This window comes from Muntiacus reevesi, chromosome 9, assembly GCF_963930625.1.
Source record: "Muntiacus reevesi chromosome 9, mMunRee1.1, whole genome shotgun sequence".
NCBI lineage: Eukaryota > Metazoa > Chordata > Mammalia > Artiodactyla > Cervidae > Muntiacus > Muntiacus reevesi.
Genome location: NC_089257.1, coordinates 57,298,306 through 57,317,179, shown reverse-complemented (window position 1 = coordinate 57,317,179; position 18,874 = coordinate 57,298,306). Strand labels below are relative to the sequence as shown.

The 18,874-nt window shown below is 49.8% G+C and overlaps 1 protein-coding gene across 3 annotated transcripts in view; it reads left to right on the top strand.

Annotated features, from left to right (window-relative positions):
* SERGEF (secretion regulating guanine nucleotide exchange factor) overlaps window positions 1-17,483 on the top strand; it is a 232,265-nt gene extending 214,782 nt beyond the window's left edge. For all 3 annotated transcript variants that reach the window (XM_065944493.1, XM_065944492.1, XM_065944491.1), the window contains one exon: window positions 17,131-17,483. In XM_065944493.1, coding sequence (XP_065800565.1) covers window positions 17,131-17,474 — 344 coding nt within the window. In that variant the 3' untranslated portion in view covers window positions 17,475-17,483. The remainder of the gene's footprint in view (window positions 1-17,130) is intronic.
* The last annotated feature ends 1,391 nt before the right edge of the window (window positions 17,484-18,874 follow it).

The following is an 18,874-nucleotide window of genomic DNA, read 5'->3' as shown; positions in this document are numbered from 1 at the left end:
CCCACAGTTGGGGCCCCAGCGCCCTTCAAACTGCAGGTGCCTTCGACATGGGCTTCCTCGTCTGCCCCTCTACACATACCTACTGCAGGTCCTTTGGATTGATGGCCCCTGTGGACAGCCTGCCCAGCTCTCAGAGTTGGCTTCTCCTCAAGGAAATGAGTTCCTCCTGGGGCAAGTGACGCCCATTCATTCCTAGAATAGATGTTCATTGAGCACCTTTTATGTACCTGTCACTGTTCTAAGTGCTGGGGATGCTGCAGTTGAACAAAATAAAATTTTTGCTCTCTTGAAGTTGTTCATTCCAGTGGGAAGACAGGTATATGGCGCGGGGGGTGACATATTAGGGGGCTCATTTAGTTTTTCCTCGTAATGCTGTGGGCCTGCCAATGCAGAAGGTGTAAGAGACATGGGTTCAACTCCTGGGTCAGAAAGATCCCCTGGAGGAGGAAATGGCAACCCACTCCTGTTTTCTTGCCTGAAGAATGCCATGGACAGAGGAGCCTGGCAGGGTACAGTTCATAGGATCACAAAGAGTTGGACATGACTGAAACGATTTAGCACACACGCACACACGACATACTAAGAAGGAAAACAGCAGTGTGAGAGGTGGAAGGGTGGTTGAGTGGTCAGAGAATGCCCTCTGAGAAGGTGACATTTGAACTAAGAGCCAAGTGAAAGGAGGGAGAGGAAGAACCATGTGGATATCTAAGAAGGAATGTTCCAGACACAGGGAACCGCCAGTGTGAGAGCTAATGCAGGAAGCATGCCTGGGCAGTTGGAGGAATAGCGAGGAGGCCAGTGTGGCTGGAGAGGAGGGAGTGAGGACCGGAGTAACAGCAGTGGGCGTGAGGGAGGGGCCTGGGGACCAGGCGGTGTGGAACCTTAGAGGCCAAGAGCCAGACTTCGGGTTTTCTTCTGAGCTAGGGCGCCTGCGCCTGGCTTAGCACCTCCACTCCTGTTATCTGAGAGGGGAGTCTGTCACCTGGGACTGAGACCACAGGAAGCTGGGTAGCCCCTTCTGGGGACGTGAACAGTCACACAGCCTGGGACTCGCCGGTCCTCCTTGGACGCGGTTGTGTTTCTTCTCAGAGCCAGGGAGCTGCCTACCCCGAGGCCCTCATTTCTTGGTGGCCTCTCACTCCCTGGGAGTTAGAAGGCATCCCAAAGAGAGTCTGGCGGCAGGGCTGCAGCGTTCCCGTGCCGGCCCTGCATCCTCTGGGCATGCTGCTTCTGCCAACTCCCAGCCCCGAAGCCTGTGCATCCCAGCCCAGCAGCCTGGCCGCTCACAGACTTGAGCGAAGAATGCCGCTTCCCATGGGACCAGTGGGAGAACTTGGGCTGGTGGGTTATAATTATCGAAAGTGGTAATTTTGTTTCCAATGTAATGTGTTTTTTATGAAGTAGGGACGTTCACGGAAGAAATCTATATATTAGCCCATGTAGCATGCATTCATCCCAGTCATGCGCTTCATTCAGAAAACTGGAATTCAGAGTGATAAAGGCACCATCTGGGCCCCATCGCATCATAAACTTACCTGGTAGCTCCTGCCTTTAGTTATTCCCACATCTCTTAGTCCCTGCCTTTTGTTATTCCCAGTTTCCCACTTCTCACTCAGGTCACTCACTCATTTTTTAAAAGTCTTTCCATCTTAAAATGTCCAAAACAGAACTTCAGACCTGCTCCCCAGGCTGACTGCTCCCCTCAGGCTGCCTCCCCTTAATAAGCGTGCTCTTTGCCCATCATTCAGGGAGTCCCTCTGATCCCTTCTTTCACTCTTTCCCTATGAAATTCCATCAGCAGGTCCTACACACCCTGCTTCCGAAATAGACTGTAAATCCGTCTGTTCCTCTGTCCCCACTGCTGCCAGCCATCTCCGAGCACCACCCCGTCCTGCCCCGCCTGATCCCCAGCGCTGCAGGAGCCTCCTGACCCCTCTCCCTCCTTGTTTGCTCTTCACCAAGTGGCCCTTTCAGATGTGAGTCAGAGCTGATCACCCTCTTCTTAAACCCCCCAGAGGCTTCTTAGCCCACCTGCCACACACTCCTGCCCTCTCCCCCGCCTCCCCATGGCCCTGCCTCCCCTTCAATCAGAGGCCTGCCTCTCCCCTGGCTCTCATCCCCAGACTGCACCGGCCTCCTGCGTGTTCCTGGAACCAGCAAAACTCCCTCTGGTTTGGGGCCTTTCCTGGAAACCCCTTCCTCCAGGTGACTGTGTGGCTGGCTCCTCCTCATCTTTCAGGTCATAGCTCAGAGGCCACCTTATTGGAAAGACTTCTTACAACCTGTCCTTCTAATTCTATCACCCTGTTTTGGTTTCTACATAACTCATGTCGCCTGCCGTTTGCTGAAGAGTTGTGTGCCTGCTTGCCGGTTGGTCCCCTGTTGGAACATAAGCCCTTTGAGTACTGAAGCCTTGAGCCTTGTTCTCTGCTATACCCCTCCCACTGGAACTGAGCTTGAACCTTATGGATAGTCTGTAACTCTTCATCCACTCACTCGTTCATTCATCTCTGGTAGATAAAACCAGAGGGAAATAAGTGGAGCTCAGAATTTTAGGACAATTAAATAATAATGGTGGATAGCTGTCCATACATTTGTTCAAACCCATAGAATATAAATGGCAACCCACTCCGATATTCCAGCCTGGAGAATCCCATGGACAAAAGAGCCATACAGTCCATAGGGTCACAAAGAGTTGGACATGACTAAAGCAACTTTAGCATGCAATCACACATAGAATGTACAGCACCAAGAGTGACCCCTAAGGTACACCATGGGCTTTGGATCATAATGATGTGTCAGTGTAGGTTTGTTGGCTGTGACAAATGTATTGTTCAGGTAGGGAATGTTGATGGTAGGGAGGCTGTGAGTGTGGGGTCAGGGAACTGTATACTTTCTTCCAATTTTTCTGTGAACCTAAAACTGCTGTAAAAAATAACATTTTTTTAAAAGGAAAAAAAATAGACTAATATAAATTGAAAGTATTAATCCCTTAGTTGTTTCCTATATTGTACTATAATTTTTTTTTTTAATGTCATGAAATTCAAGAAAATTTTGCTGTCTGGAAAAAAAGAGATCAATAAGAGACAGACCGTATTCCCAAGGGGGTTTGGTCCCTTTGAAGAACTGACCACTGCCTTTCTGGGTATACCTTCTCCAGGGCACCCAACTCCCAGCACTGTCACCATGGGATGAGCACCCCATCTGCGTGGGAGCCTGGTTGTTGTGGACCAAACGGGTCAGGCTGACCCGGGCACAGCCCCCCACCCAGAGTAGACACTCAGCAGGTATTTATGAAGTGACTGGGAAGCATAAGGAGAATTCCTTCCCAGGTTTGTGTCGTCCAGTGGCTTCTCAATGGACTCTAGTGCCTGAACCTCCGAACCTGCATGTGGTTTCTTCTGGACCTGCTGCTGGGTTCTAGAACAGACCTTCTTCCTCCCGCCCCCACTAATGCACTGGTGCCCTGCCTCCTCTTCTGAACACTGGGGGCTCCCAAACAGGCGTGGGGAGCATGGTGTCAGGAGGCTCCACCGTGACCGGACTCCAGGCCTCAGCGCTGCACTGTGGCCCGCTGCTGGTGCCCCTCAGAAGGGGCTGTGTTCACTTCGGAAAGTGGTACTTGATGGAGACACCTTGAAATTCCCGGTCAGGTCCAAACACCAGCACCCAGGCCAGTGTTTGTACAGCACAGTTCAGCAGCTCCTGCGGAAACAGTTTTGGGTGGAAGTGGGCTGTGGGGAGAGTCAGCCGACTTGGACTCCAGCACAGCTGTTGTGGCCTGAGGCTGCACTGATGCAGGAAGTCTCTGGGACCAAGTGTGCGTCTAGATAGAGCCCTCGGCCAGCTCTGGGGACCACACTGCTAAGAGGGATGATGACAACTTGGGACCTACCAAGAGGAGGGGCTATGGGACAGGCCACTGGGTTATCTGAATTCAGTTCAGTTCAGTTCAGTTGCTCAGTCCTGTCCAACTCTCTGTGACCCCATGGACTATGGCACGCCAGGCCTCCCTGTCCATCACCAACTCCCAGAGTTTACTCAAACTCCTGTCCATTGAGTCGGTGATGCCATTCAACCATCTCATCCTCTGTCGTCCCCTTCTCCTCCTGCCTTCAATCTTTCCCTGTTATCTGCAGTGGAGAAGTCTGGAGGACAGGAGAGCAATGTGCAAACCCTGAAAGGGATTAGACCCCACGGGCACCTTGCTGTCTCCTTACTGCTCCATCTCCAGGGCAGACCGCTGCTGGCAGCACCAGACTCCACCCTGGGCCTCCTCACTCACAGCCTCATCCTCCCAGGGTGTGCTGATCTGGGACCTCTTCCAGCCTCTGTTTCTTCTTCTACAGAGTGTGATCAAAATACCTCCTTCCCAGGGCGGCTCTATTCAATGAGATGGGTCACGCAGAGCTCTTGGCTCCACTCGTGGTCCTGGCAGGCCCTCGAGAGGGTGAGCTGTCTTTTCTCTTCCTTCTCCCAGTGCAGCCAAGAAGCCCAGAAAGCCAGCAGTTCTGACGGAGAACACAGAATTCAGAAAGGCAGTCTGTGGGGAGGAGTTCAGTTGTTTATAAAAAACAGGCCAACACGTTTCCACCTCGTAAGTTCTAAATCCATCGTTCCTAGCTCCCTAGATCTAAGAATAGTCACCCAGTGGAGCCAGCGTGCCGCAGCACGCTCTCTCTGCAGGTGACCCAGGCCGCCACGGCAGCCGCAGCACCTCCTTACCCCTGGGTGTGTGTTGGGAGGTGGGGTGCATACGGCTGGCCTCCGTGTCTCTCAGCTTGGTTGTTTCTGAACCTTCTCAGACTCAGCTTTCCCTCCCTTCCCAACCCTTCCTCGCTGGGCTGTTTTAACCATTAAATGTGGTGCCTGCAGAGATGCAGAGGGGGACATAGCAGCAGAAGGCATGCAGGTGGGGACCGTTGGCATGACACTGCCCCACTCTGGGCCAGCTTCCTCTCATGTAAAGGGAGAGAGAGCGTCAGGGAAAACTGAACAACATTTAAGCGATCAGATTCTAACAGAGGTGCTAGGACAGCCCCAGCCTTGCAGCCTCAGATTGAAACCTCTGAGGGCAAACCCATCCATTCAACTCATTTTCATTTATTATATGAACCAAGGCCATTTCTCTGTCAGGTCCAAGGAAGCCAGGCTCAGGCCCAGGACGTGTGTCCCCCTCCTCAGCTCTTCTACTTCCACCTTCCTCCTCTCTCTCTCTTTCTCTCATTCACATCCAAATCCACCCACACCACCGCGCAAGTTCTCCAGACTCAGAAGGACTTCTGCTCTGTCTCATCTCAGACTCTGTCCACCGTAAGAATGCCCTCACCAGCTGGAGGCTCAGAACCCCTGGCACCTCTGCCCCTCTCCAGGTCAGTCCTTATAGTGTTCTTCCTGGTGGTAGGTGGAAGTCGGCCTGCGTGTGGCATCTCCTCCCCACGTCTGTGGGCTCTTTCAGCCTCTGAGAAAGATGCGACAGCTCCTTGCTCTTGCCAGCCGTTCATTCATTCGAGTGTCCGTTCATTCAAACAGCAGGTATGAGTGCTAGTGCACTCTGAGTATTGTTTCAGGTGCGGAAACAGCAGCAAACAGAGTCCTGCTCTCAAAGGGCTTGTATTCTGGTCAGGAGAGAGACTGTAAATAACAAGTTAAAAATACAAGGGAAAATAAAGCAAGTGAGGAGGCAAGAGATGGGGAGGGGTGTGGACGGCTATTTCATATAGAGTTGTCAGGGAAGGCCTCTCAGATGATGTGTGTGCATGTGTGCTGAGTTGCTTCAGCCGTGTCTGACTCCTTGTGACTCTGTGGACCATAGCCCACCAGGCTCCTCTGTCCCTGAGATTCTCCAGGCAAGAATACTGCAGTGCGTTGCCATGCCTTCCTCCAGGGAATCTTCCCGACCCAGGGATCAAACCCGCGTCTCTTATATCTCCTGCATTGGTAGGCAGGTTCTTTATCACTAGCACCACCTGGGAAGCCCAGATAAGGTGACATTTGATCAAATACTTGACAACATGAGGGAGTGAACCTGTGGACATCAGGGCAAGAGCATTCCAGACAGCGAGAACAGCAAAGGCCCAGAGGCCAGTGCTGTTTGAGAAACAGGAAGGGAGTCAATCATTGTGGCGGTGGTGATGTCAGCAAGGTGCAACTTGATAGAACCTGAGGTCCAGGAGGAAGCTGGACACCAGCTGTTATTTATCTGAGTCAATGAAGAAGCATCGGAGGATCTGGGCAGAGCAGTGCCGTGTTGATTTACTGCCAGGTTTGAACAGCCTCACTTAGTTTTGTGCAGAGAATACAACAGGGGCATCAGAGAGAGCAGTTGGGACACCCTTGCAGGAGCACCCGTGCAGAGTGATAGGCTGCTGAGATCCCGGATGTCCCTTAAACATTACCTTCCCAAATCCTTCATCGTTCTTACCTGGTGGACAGCCACAGCCTCCTCTCTGGCCCTTTCGCCTGCAGTCCCAAGCCCCAGCTCTTTCTCTCACCCCGTTCTCACTGCTATCATGGGTCCTCATCTGGGAAGGACCCCAGGCCAGTCAGCATCTACTTAGCAGCTTGGGCTGTAGTCGCAAAAGCATCTCCGGAGTAACGCTGTGGGCCAGCAGGCCCTCCCCGCTCCTGATTTTGGAAGCCTGCTTCTTCCTGCTGCCTGAGATCCTGCCTTGAAGGCATCAGTGGCCCCAGAGAGGGACCAGTGAACTCATTATTAGACATATCCTGCACTGACAGTGGCTCTTCCCTCAGACTGGCCCTGTGGGTCCATTTTCCTCTCAGCCATTCTCTAGGCTGTTCTGGTGTAGGAGCTGCCCCTCTCTGGGCAATGTGACCATGGCTCTCTGTTCTTGAGGCCAGCGGCCAGGAAGCAGCTCTGGCCACAGGTAGGGAGATGAAGATAAGCATCCAGGCACAGGACTGGCATTGATGGCACTAGATCTCAGTGTCAGGTGTGTGTGCTCCACCTCTGCTGCTCTCCAGACAGAGCAGGGGGCTCAGAGACAGTGGGCAGGGGAACGGCCCAGATGCATTCACTTTCACTCAGTAGCTCCATCCTAAGTGCTTGTACCATGTACCTGAGGGCTGGTTGACGAGCGTGACCCGCTCCCCATGCCTGGCTCTCATCCCAGCTCACAGACCAGCGAGACAGTTACAAATAGAAACACCTCTAGATCCAGAAGTGTGGTGTGCGTGCTTAGAGAGTTCTGGGTACCTTAAGAACTCAGCAGAAGTGAGATTAACAGCCTTCCAACAGCGCAGGAGGACCCAGCCCTACGCTGGGCCAAAATTTACTCCTGCAGCCATAAAGATGCCAGCAAGATCAATGAAAGTTGCTCCAAGTAGGCAAATGTCAGTGAGTACCTTCTACTTAAGACGGGTGAACTCTTATTCATCCTTCAAAACTCAACTCAAAATTAATTCCTGGAACTTTCAGTGACACCTGCCTCGTGTCCACAACAGAGCATATAATTCTCTCCTCTATGCTACCCTCTGTCCCTTAGAAATACTGTTGTTTCTTAATCATCATCCTATATTATTGGTTTTTAAAATATAAACACACAACAAAGAAAATATCAATCATCCTTCCCCCATTTCTCTCTCTCTTCCTCAGAGACTGTTTGTTCTCAGTTTGGGATGTATCTTTCCGAATCTATACATACAGAAATATATAGTGGCTTTGCATAAATTAAATCATAATCCCTCTATATTGTTCTGTATCCTATTTTCTCTTAAAAATGTCTGAGGTATTGTCCCATGTCAGGCCACAGAGTACTACCTCGTTATTTTAAATAGCTGTGTATTATTCAATAGTAGGGTCAAACCATAGTTTCTTTGCACATTTCTTTGTTGATGGATATTTTGGGGTTTCCCTTCAAATCTTTCACAAACAATGCCACAGTAAACACTGTTGTGCCAGTCCCCTTGTACATGCCATTGGTCCCCATAATTGTCTTTCCCCATGGTGGCACTGGAGACGGAAATGGCAACCCACTCCAGTATTCTTGCCTGGAGAATCCCAGGGACAGAGGAGCCTGGTGGGCTGCCATCCATGGGGTCGCACAGAGTCGGACACGACTGATACGACTTAGCAGCAGCAGCAGCATGATGGCACTAGTGGTAAAGAACCTGCCTGTCAATGCAGGAGACGTAAGAGACTCAGGTTCAATCTCTGAGTCAGAAAGATTCCCTGGAGAAGGAAATGGCAACCCACTCCAGTACTCTTGCCTGAAGAATCCCATGGACAGAGGAGCCTCAAAGGCTATAGTCCATGGAGTCACACAGGGTCAGACACGACTGAAGCGACTGAGCATGCACGCAGAAGGCTGTGTACCCTGATGGCCTGGGAGCCCCAGGCCAGAGACTGATTTTCCTCTTCAGGGTCCTGTGTCCAGTACAGGGTCCAAGCCAGAAGAGGCGTCCACACGATGAAATAAATGGACTCATGTGAGCAGAATCATGACTGTGTGAAAGATCTGGGGGAACTCAGGGGATAGTGGCAAGCCTGTGGGGCTGGAACAGAGGAAAGAGCGCCGATGCAGCCAGGAGGGACAGGCCACCATGAGAGTCAGCTAAGAGGCCATTGTAGACGGTGGGGAGACAGGAAATTGTCCACAAGAGGACCTAGTCCACACCGTGTTTCAGCCTGACTTCCCCCACCCAGAAACCAGCTGTTGTAATTGTCCAGGCAAGAGAGATTCTGGTCCTGAATCTTCGTCTTTCTGTCCTGAGGTTGCCACCTGGACCCAAAACACATCAGGAAGCCTGAATTCCTTGCTCACAGCAGGACCTAAGGGACCACCAGTTACTGCCCAAATGGTGAGATACCCATGAGCTTAGGCGGCTGGACACTCAGACATTTCTCCCAAGCTTGCCCGGCTCCGAGGCAAGCTCCATCCACACTGACATCTACCACCTTCCTGAACCCAGAGCCTTCCTCTCCGTGAGGTGCTCAGACCTCACCCCTCCTGTCTCTCTCTCTCTCTGTCTCTGCCTGGTGTTGCAGAAGAGCAGCTCTGCCTGAGGCCCAGGGTCCATGTGTGGCCTCTGACAGGCAGCAGACAAGGTGAACCATTGGTGGTCTGACTTTTCGCACCTTCTCTCCCTCCTCTTCTCCCCGCCCCCACCCCTGGGTGTGGTGGGGTGGGCGGTGGCAGAAGGAAGCGGGGTCTTCTGCAGCTGCCGCGGCCTCATCCCCAGTGCTCATGAGGGCTCGGGGAGGATCCTGCTCTTCTATAGGGTGTGCCTCCTCTCACCTGCTGCAGCTCTTGCCTCCCATCACTGACCTTGTCACTGTACAGGTGGGCCATGACTTTGAACCTTTCTTCATTACCTGAGGAGCAGGGCTTTTGCTAGAGAGGATGGCATATTGACAAAAGAGGTTCTGGAGTCCTACTACCTGGGTTGGAATTCAGGTCCACTTCTCACTAGGTGTGTTAGGTTGTATCTCACAGACTTGCTGTGAGGATTCAGTGAATTAATACATATAAAGTGTTTATCACAGGGCCTGGCGTACACTAAGTATTCAGTGACTTTATTACCATTTTGGAACTACTGAAGGACCCTGATACTCGGAAGTCCTGGATTCTAGTCCTGACTAGAATGGCCACGTGACCATGGGCAAGTTCTTTTAGCTGTTTGAGCTTAGTTACCTCATCTATAAAATGGAGGCAAGAACACTTCAGAGGGTTGCTGCGAGAATTAAGACAACATTTATATGAAACAGAAACACCATCCCTAGGTTGTAGCCCTCAGCTTCATGGTCAGAGGAGGCAGCTGGAGCTCCAGCCATCATTTCCACATTTCCAGTGACAGGATGGAGGAAGGGACAAAGAAGAAGGGGCAAAGGGCACATGCCACCCGTCCTTGAAGAAGAGTTCTATAAACTAATACAGAACATTTCAGCTTGCCTCAAAAAACTAAGATCATGGCATCCAGTCCCATCACTTCATGGCAAATAGATGGGGAAAAAGTGGAAACAGTGGCAGATTTTATTTTCTTGGGCTCCAAAATCACTGTGAACAGTGACTGCAAATTAAACAGTGACTGCAAATAAAATTAAAAGATACTTGCTCCTTGAGAGGAAAGGTATTACCAACCTAGACAGCATATTAGAAAGCAGAGACATCACTTTACCGACAGAGGTCTATATCAACAAAGCTATGGTTTTTCCAGTAGTCATGTACGGATGTGAGAGTTGGACCGTAAAGAAGGCTGAGCACCAACAAATTGATGCTTTTGAATTGTGGTGCTAGAGAAGACTCTTGAGAGTCCCTTGGACAGCAAGGAGATCAAACCAGTCAATCGTAAAGGAAATCAACCCTGAATATTCATTGGAAGCTGAAGCTCCAAAACTGATGCTGAAGCTGAAGCTCCAATACTTTGGTCACCTGATGCGAAGAACTGACTCCTTAGTAAAGACCCCGATGCTGGGAAAGATTGAGGGCAGGAGGAGAAGGGGACAACAGAGGGTGAGATGGTTGGATGGCATCACTGACTCAATGGACATGAGTTGAGCAAGCTCCAGGAGATAGTGAAGGACGGGGAAACCTGGTGTGCTGTAGTCCATGGGGTCACAAAGAGTCGGACAAGACTTAGCAACTGAACAATGAACAACTCATTGGCCATGCTCCACTGCACAAGAAGTTGGGAAATGTAGTCTCCATTCTGTGATTCAGGGACAACCAAGGGTTTCTGCCACCCGTGCTCAGGTGCTTGCCTCTCTAGGCAAGTACCCTCCCACAGAAAAGCTGCCCCTTTCCTAGCGCTGGGCTACAGTCCCAGCACCATAAGGCCCTGTGAGGACCCAGGTTGCCAAGAAGCTCAGGCAGGTGCCACAGACCTGAACAGATTGAGGTGCTGTGTCCAACCTGTGCCAGGGAACGTCCCACCCCGAGATTCTGCTGCCTGCAGGGCTCTTAGGCTGATGCAGGTGTGGTGGGCCCTAAGCTGTGTCACTTATCACAGCCTGAATCAGCTCCACTGACCGTGCAGGCAGGGCACGGAACTCTAGAGGTGGAGCGATCCTTCTGTAACCATGAACTCTCTACCCAAGGCTCAGGGCTTCCCCAGTGACTCAGCAGTAAGGAGTCCACCTGGAATGCAGGACTTGCAAGGGTTCAATCCCTGGGTTGGGGAGATCCCCAGGAAGAGGGCATGGCAACCCCCTCCAGTATTCTTGCCTGGAGAATCCCATGGACAGAGGAGCCTGGCGGGCTATGGTTGGTCCATAGGGTCGCAAAGAGTTGGACATGACTGAAGTGATTGAGACCCAACGCTCAGACAGGTGTCCCAGGTCCAGTAGAGCAGCTCTGGGTCAATCAGATGGGATCTCAGTGTCCTTGAGAGCCTGGCGAGTGCCAGACACACTGCAGAGATCCCTGTGTAACTCCAGGAGTCATCGTGAACACCCTTTGTTTTGAAAACAGGGTGTCCTGTATGCCAGTTAGCTTAGGAGGAGTCTTGTCATGGGCTCTCACCTCTAAATGAGAACAGTAGCACCTTGCTGAATCCAGAGGGTCCTCCCATCTTCACTGTGCCCCTGAATAGGTGGCTGTCAGTGAGGGTGGGAGGCGGGTGTGTGTGTGAAACATCTAAAATGCTGGAGGAGCTCAGAACTTAAACATGTCTTGGGTGAGCCCTTCTGTTGCAGGGCAGCCCATCTTTCACTCTCCAAGTTCAGCAGCCTGGTCTTTTTCTACAGGAGGTTTCTTTATAGTGTTGGGGAACCCCTGACTTGTCATTCCACCCCCAGCCGCCCCATCTGCGGGGAAGGTTTCCCACCAGCATAGCCTTCCTTGCCTTTTCCTCCTTTCCCCCGGGTCTGCTTCTCATGCGGTGTGAGCTGTCACCATGTGTCAGGCAGGGTACCAGGGCCTTAATGTATACCAGCACATGTGGGCCTCCTCCTAGGAGCCCCATGAGGGAGGTGGGGACGGACGTGCTGTTGTCACACAGCTGTGTGGTGATGTGAGAACCAGGGCAAGCGTAGCGTAGTCCACAGTCATCCATAGTATGTGTTATATATGTACCAGGGGCTGGTGGATTACAAGCCATGGGCCAGATCTAATTCATGGCCTGTTTTGTATGGCCTCACAAGCTAAGAATGATTTTTAAAGGCTTGTAATAAAGAATAAGAATATGTAACAGAGACCGTATGAGACCATCGAACTTGAAGGATTTCCTGTCTGCCTTTACGGAATAAATTCAGCAAGCCCTGATATAGAATGTACAGAGTTCAGCATAGATTCTGGAGCCACACTTCCTGGGTTCTAGAGCCTGTTTCATAATCTCTAAAATGAGAATAATCTATGAAGCATGACTGCCCTACAGGATTGTTGGAATAAAATGAGATAAAGAATATAAAGCACCTACCCTCACGCCAGCCTCTTTGGGAGGGCTGGAAGAAGCTGTATCTGGGCCTGTGCCCGGCTTCTCAACCCAGTGGGCTACCCCAGCCCCGCGCGTGGCTTCCTCAGAGCGTTTCCTTTGGCAGGAGGAGAGGGGCCTGCCAGCTGCCCACTGTGCCATGTCCTGCTGCTAGGTCAGCGCTGCCTTCCTCCCACCCCCACTCCTGCTGACTGTCAGCTGGTGCCGCTCACCAGGGCCGGGCGCGGAGCCCGCACCAGGTGCCGAAGGAAGCCCGCGGGTCCCGGCTCCGTCCCACTGTCCACCTTGCCCCTCAGGTCGGCCTGGCTGAAACGCCTATGAGCTGCAGGACTTGTCGCCTGGGGCTCATCCTCTCTGTGTGCGTTTCCTCACTCATGGGCCAAACAGGCAGACACCTGTGTTTCCCCAAGCCCAGGCTTTTGGCTAATGACTGCCTTCCTCCCAGGGAAAAGGAAGGAGAAGGGTAATCCCGGGCCAGCCAGGCTCCCTCTGTGAAAGAGTGGTCCACAAAACAGATTTTTCAGTGGCTAATGAGTGAAATGTAAAGATAATTACAAACTCAGATCATTGAAAAAAAACAATCAAAAGTATTTTCTGATCTGGATGGGGATGGGCTTCCAATTTTTACAGCAATGGGAGAAATAATTAGGTAAAAGAGCAAGAAATTGTACTATGTAGAACCACAAAATTTATGTTTTACATCAAAACACCCAAAGCAAAATTTTAAACAAAACTGAGGAAAAAATATTGATGCCACATATGCACAGAATTAATACTCTTAAAATAATCTTGGTAAGGCTCTTGAGAACAACAACTGAAAATATTTATTTAGTGCAGTAGTGCCCCCTCATCCACAATTTTGCTTTCTGTGGTTTCAGTTACCCGTTGTCAACCATGATCAGTCAATATTAAATGGAAAATTCCAGCTGTAAACAACTCATAAGTTTTGAATTGCACGCCATTCCGAGTAGTGTAATGAAAACTTGCTCTGTCCTGCTCCATCCTGCCCAGGATGTAAATCCACCCTTTGTCCAGCCCATCCATGCTGTACATGCTACATGCCCATTAGTATAGGAAGAACCAGTATAGGATTTGGTACTATCCATGGTTTCAGGCATTCACTGAGGGTCTTGGAAAGTGTCCCCTGCACATAAGGGCGGACTGGGATACTATGTATTTTATATATATACTTACTTGTTTAATCCTTGTTAATGAATAAGTATGTATAAACTTTATGAAAAAGGTACTATTATTATCCCCATTTAACAGATGAGGAGACTGGGGCTCAGAGAAGCTAAGTAACTTGCCCAGGGTCACAGCTAATAAATGGAGGAGTTGGATTTTGAACCCAGGCCATCTGGCTTTTGGGTCTGAACACTTAAACTCTTCTATATAAAACAGGGAAAACTTGTAAAGCAGACAGTACACAAAAGAGGAAATACAGATATCTGAGAAAAATAAGAATTATTTTTCAGTTTCAGTGGGAATGAGAAAAATACAATAAAAATAATGAGATACCATCTTTGCCTTCAAATTAGAAAAGATTTTTAAATATTATAATAATGAATAACTACTGACAATACTGGAGTGATATAGAGATTTGCACAGATTGCTGTAGTTATATTCGAGTGGCCTTTGTGCAAAGTTTTCTGGCAGTACTCAAAGCAATACTCAGGAATCTCAAAAATGTCCATGCCATTTGACCAGAAATTCCCATTCTAAGATTCTAATTTGAGAAAATAATTAGAAATGTAGGCAAAGATTCACACACAAAGATGTTCATAGAAATGTTATACAAAATAATGAAAAATTAGAAACAACCTATCTGATAATAAAATGCAGGTTAAGGAAACTGTTTAATCTCCATAGTGGGCATAATTAGGCAGTCATTTTAAATAATCTTTATAACAAAAAACACCATAAACAAAGTGAAGAGACACTACAGACTTCTGGGAGAAGACACGATGCTTATAACAAAGGATTATATAAACAAAAGAATACACAAAGAACACTTTCAAATTAGGAGGAAAGAAAAGGCAAGCAACCCAAAACAGGCAAAGAATGAAAGAATGTAAACACACTACATAGAAGAAGCAATTTAGACGTAGTATCATAAAGAGATGCTTCATCTCTCTAGTAGTCAAAATTGCAAAATAATTACATGTACTTAATAAGAATCGAAAGAATGTAACAGCAAAAGTAGAAGGAAACAAATTCATATCCACTGTTGATGGGACTATAAATGATGAGACTGCAGCCCCAGTGAGGAGCGGTTTGGCTGTCCCTGCGTGCGTGTTTGGTCGTGTCTGACTCTTTGTCACCGCCCAGACTGTAGCCCACCAGGCTCCTCTGTCCATGGGATTATCCTGACAAGAATACTGTAGTGGGCTGCCATTTCCTGCTCCAGGGGATCTTCCCGACCCAAGGATCAAGCCCATGTCTCCAGTGGCTCCTGCATTGGCAAGTGGATACTTTAACCACTGAGCTTCCTGGGAAGCCCTTGGCCATACCTGGTAAATGTAAGCGTGTGATTCCACCACACCCACACTTCTGGGGATCAATGTGCACAAACACCAATTTGTACAGGGACACGTGTTCCAGGATGGTCACTGCAGTGCTGTTTATAGTAGCAACAATAGTAATAGGATTGTTGTAAATTATGCATTGTGTAATAAAATAGCAGCAATGATTATCATTAAAGAACTGTCCATCAGAAGGGAAATGGGTGAGTAAAATATGATTTATGCATAATAGAATACTATGCACAGTTGAAATAAATGAACGAAATCTGTAACTGTCAGCTCAGATAGATTTCAAAAACAATGGTATAAAGAGCAAGTTACAGCAAAAGATATACTTGAGTGACGCTACTTACCTAAATCTTTAAAACAAACTAAAAATATTACTTAGTATCTAAGGACACATATATGTAGAAAAATATAAAACAAGCATGCAGGCAATGTACACCAACTTCAAATAGTGGTTACTTCCTGGAAGGAGGGAATGGATAGAAGGAGGGCCAAGGATGAGAGGTGGGTCTTAAATGGTATCTTTATAATTGATTTATTTTTTTAAAGGTTGAAACAAATGTGGTAAAATGTTAACTTATGTTCTAAATCTGATTGGGGAACATGTCTTTCTGTTAAATTATTTGTACTTTTCTGCATATTGAGTGTTTCCAAAATTTCAAACAAATTATTTTTAATTTACTTTTTGAATAATCTGTAATTCTATGGAGAAATGTTTATGTTATTAAGGCAGAAAAGCAAGACAATAAGTACACAAATATTTACAGGTTTCACAAATTGAAGATTTGAAAGAGATATTGAAAATATTTGTAGTGGGAATATTCACTGGCGGTCCAGTGGTTAAGATGCAGGAGGCATGGGGCGATTCCTGGTCAGGGAGTTAAGATCCCACATGCTGTGTTGTGCAGCCAAAAAAAAGTAAAATAGTTAAAATATTCATTGCAGTGGGCAAGATTCTAGGAGTCTGCTTTTCTTTACACCTATCCATATTTTTCTCCCCCCCCCCCCTTTTACTATGAAGATGTATTACTTTTATATCCAGAAAAAAAAATTTTTTTTTAACAACAGAAAAATGTGAGCGAGTTTAGTTAGACTCTAGGAAAGGGTCCAAAACCTAGGAGGAGGTGCTGTGATGGGGTGGGAGCCTCATGGGCTGGCAGAGAGATGTGTACTCTTAACGCTGGTTCAGAGATTGGCTGTAGGGTCTGAGCTCTTCTTCAGTCGTTGATCGATCCAGCGAACCCTGTGGCCGCAACTGAGACCGGGCAGTGAACAGAACATCCGTGTTCCTCCCTCACTGCAGAGCAGTCTCGTGAGGAGGGGAGAGTAAACCCATCACCACCCAGACCATCTATCCACCGCCCGCCCGCGGGGAAAAGTACAAGGGTGATGACAGGAATCCAGGTTGACTGGGTGCCGGGGAATCTGGCCTCTGAGCATGATCTAAACAGAATCTGAAGGATGAGGGGGGTGAAAAGCCCAGCAAAGCCAAGACTTGGAGAGAAAGGTCAGCCCAGCAGGGCATGTTTCAGGAGCTGAAGGAAGCAGGGGTTCTAGCATGCAGTGGGGTGGGGGAGAGTGTGAAAGGGGAGCCCTGCAGGCTGGTCCAGAGCCAGACCACTCTGCTTCACTGGCCAGAAAAGGCCTTTAAAGGCGGTGGGAAGTCAGTGAAGGGTTGAAGCAGGGGAGTGACCTGGTTAGATCTGCCGTTGTCAGAGATTATCCTGATGCTCTTTGAAGATTGGAGTGGATGGTGAGCAGTCTGGTTAGTTGGCTGTTGGTGTGGCCCAGATGAGAGAAAATGGGGTTGGGATCAGGAGATGGAGGGGTGGGGAAGGATTGGAGAGACTTTCAGAGGCAGAACTGGCAGGTCTAGGAGTGTGTGTGTGTGTGTGTGTGTGTTTGAGTGTGAGAGAGAGAGAGGGAGAGAGAGAGAGAGATGCCTGTAGGGGGAGGGGGAGGGAGGGGCCAAGCAGGAGAGCCAGGTTTGAGGCAGGAAGGTGGCGGGTGGGTGGGAGTGAAGAAAAGCAGACTCGGGAGGGCAGGGGAGGAAGCCAGCAGGGCGGGCAGGGCGGGCAGGCCCCCAGGTGTGGCTGCGCTTCGGTTTCCTCAGGGGTAACCTGGGCTCCTCGGGGATACCGCACCCCCAGGGTGAGTGTCGGGCCTGTTCCAGGACCATGGCTACACCAGTCTGTCTCTCTCTCTGCCTCAGGCGGTGTGTGTCACTCCTGGGGCTGGAACGAGCACGGCATGTGTGGGGACGGCGCCGAAGCTGACGTCTGGGCCCCGAAGCCCGTGCCGGGCCTGCGTTCCTCCTTGGGGCTCCGTGTGGGCTGCGGGGCCGGCCACTCCCTGGCCCTTTGCCAGCTGCCAGCCCTCCCTGCCCTGGGCCAGCCCCCCAGCATCACCAGTCCTTCCCCAGATGCCGCCAAGGAAGCCAGAGCTCAAGAAGCCGTGGAGCAAGAGAGAAACCAGAATGAAAGACGTGCGGAAACTTCTCCCCAAACCCAACCTGACAGGTTCAGAAATGGGCTTGTGTCAGAGACCCTTGAATAAAGTAACCTTACCCACCTAACGTGTCCCTGGAGAATTGCTTTGTTGGGTTGCAGCAATCCTGAGAGGGATTCAGGAGGCACTGTGGGTGGACCAACAAGACCAGAATGATGGGTGGCTGCCTGCCTGGTGTCTGGGCTCAAGAAAACAGACATGTTTTCTACCCAGTGCATAAGAAACTTTTACCCAAGGACTTAGGAAGGAGCAGGAAGGCTCCAGCCTGTCCCTAACTGGTGGGGACAGAAAGTCCAGCTCTGGGGTTTCATTCTCAGCACCCAGAGCATGCAGTCTGGTGGTTCAAGGTACCCTGGTTTAATATACCCTGATCTGGTGACTGAATACTTGGACAGGATGGAGTTCTTTCCTTAGTGACTGGGACCAAGGAAGAGGGCTCTGGAGTGGGGGTGGGGGAAGTGGAATGAGTAAGTGGAGGAAGAGACAAGATTTCTGGAAAGATCGGGCCAAAGAGACCCCTGGGACAGACAAGGGAATCTTCAGAACCAATGAAACTCCCCAGGTCAGTGTCTTCCTCTGAGCCAGGCAGGACTCTGCAGCCAGTCAGTGTGACTGTACTTGCCACGCTGTATTTCCAGGTGAGGGACCAGCACCTCATGGGAGGGAGGGTCTTAAGGGAAAGCAGCATCAAAAACCCTAACGCCTGAGCTCTGCCCCCCAGGCCCTTGGCCTCTGCAGGAAGGGGGCCGTCAGATGAAATGGGGACCAGGCCAGACCACAGGCCTCAGGCTTCCCTGGGTGGCAGCTATGGCTCTGGGGCCATAGCCTGTCCTCTGCTGTGACTGCCAGCAGGCTGTGGCCAGAGGGCCTCAGAAAGTGGCTTTCCCCGGGGGGCAGTATCGCCAACCAGCCAGGGCTGTGGTACATTGCACAGCGCCTCCCTCTGACTCAGGAGAGCATTTGAATCTGGGAATGCTAGGCTCCAAAGGCTTGAGAATATTACAAAAGCCCAGGACATCATGGCTGGAGGACCTGTATTCACCTTCTAGCCTAGTGGCCTCTAAACTGCATTCCAGACCCTACCAGTCTCCCGAGATTGACAGCAACCTCCTGACAGTGGCCACCGTGTGGCCTGTGGGTAGAGGAAAGTCAGCTACACAGAGGTCTGCCCATCCCCCAACCTTATTCGCAGCAGCATCATTTTAACCTGTACATATGTCAGGCTTCACATAAGATTGCACTTGACAAGGGGTGCTTGAAAACTTTTTAAAATCACTGATCTTATCCAACATTTTTGTTGTTCATGTGGAGAAAGAGAGGCCCAAAAAGGAGAAGGGACCATCTTAAGGTTACACACCTCACTCCTGGCTCAGGGTCCTAATTGGGAGGTGACCCATCCAGTACTTTGAGCCAGACAAGGAGTACAGACAAGGGGTGGCCCTGAGATC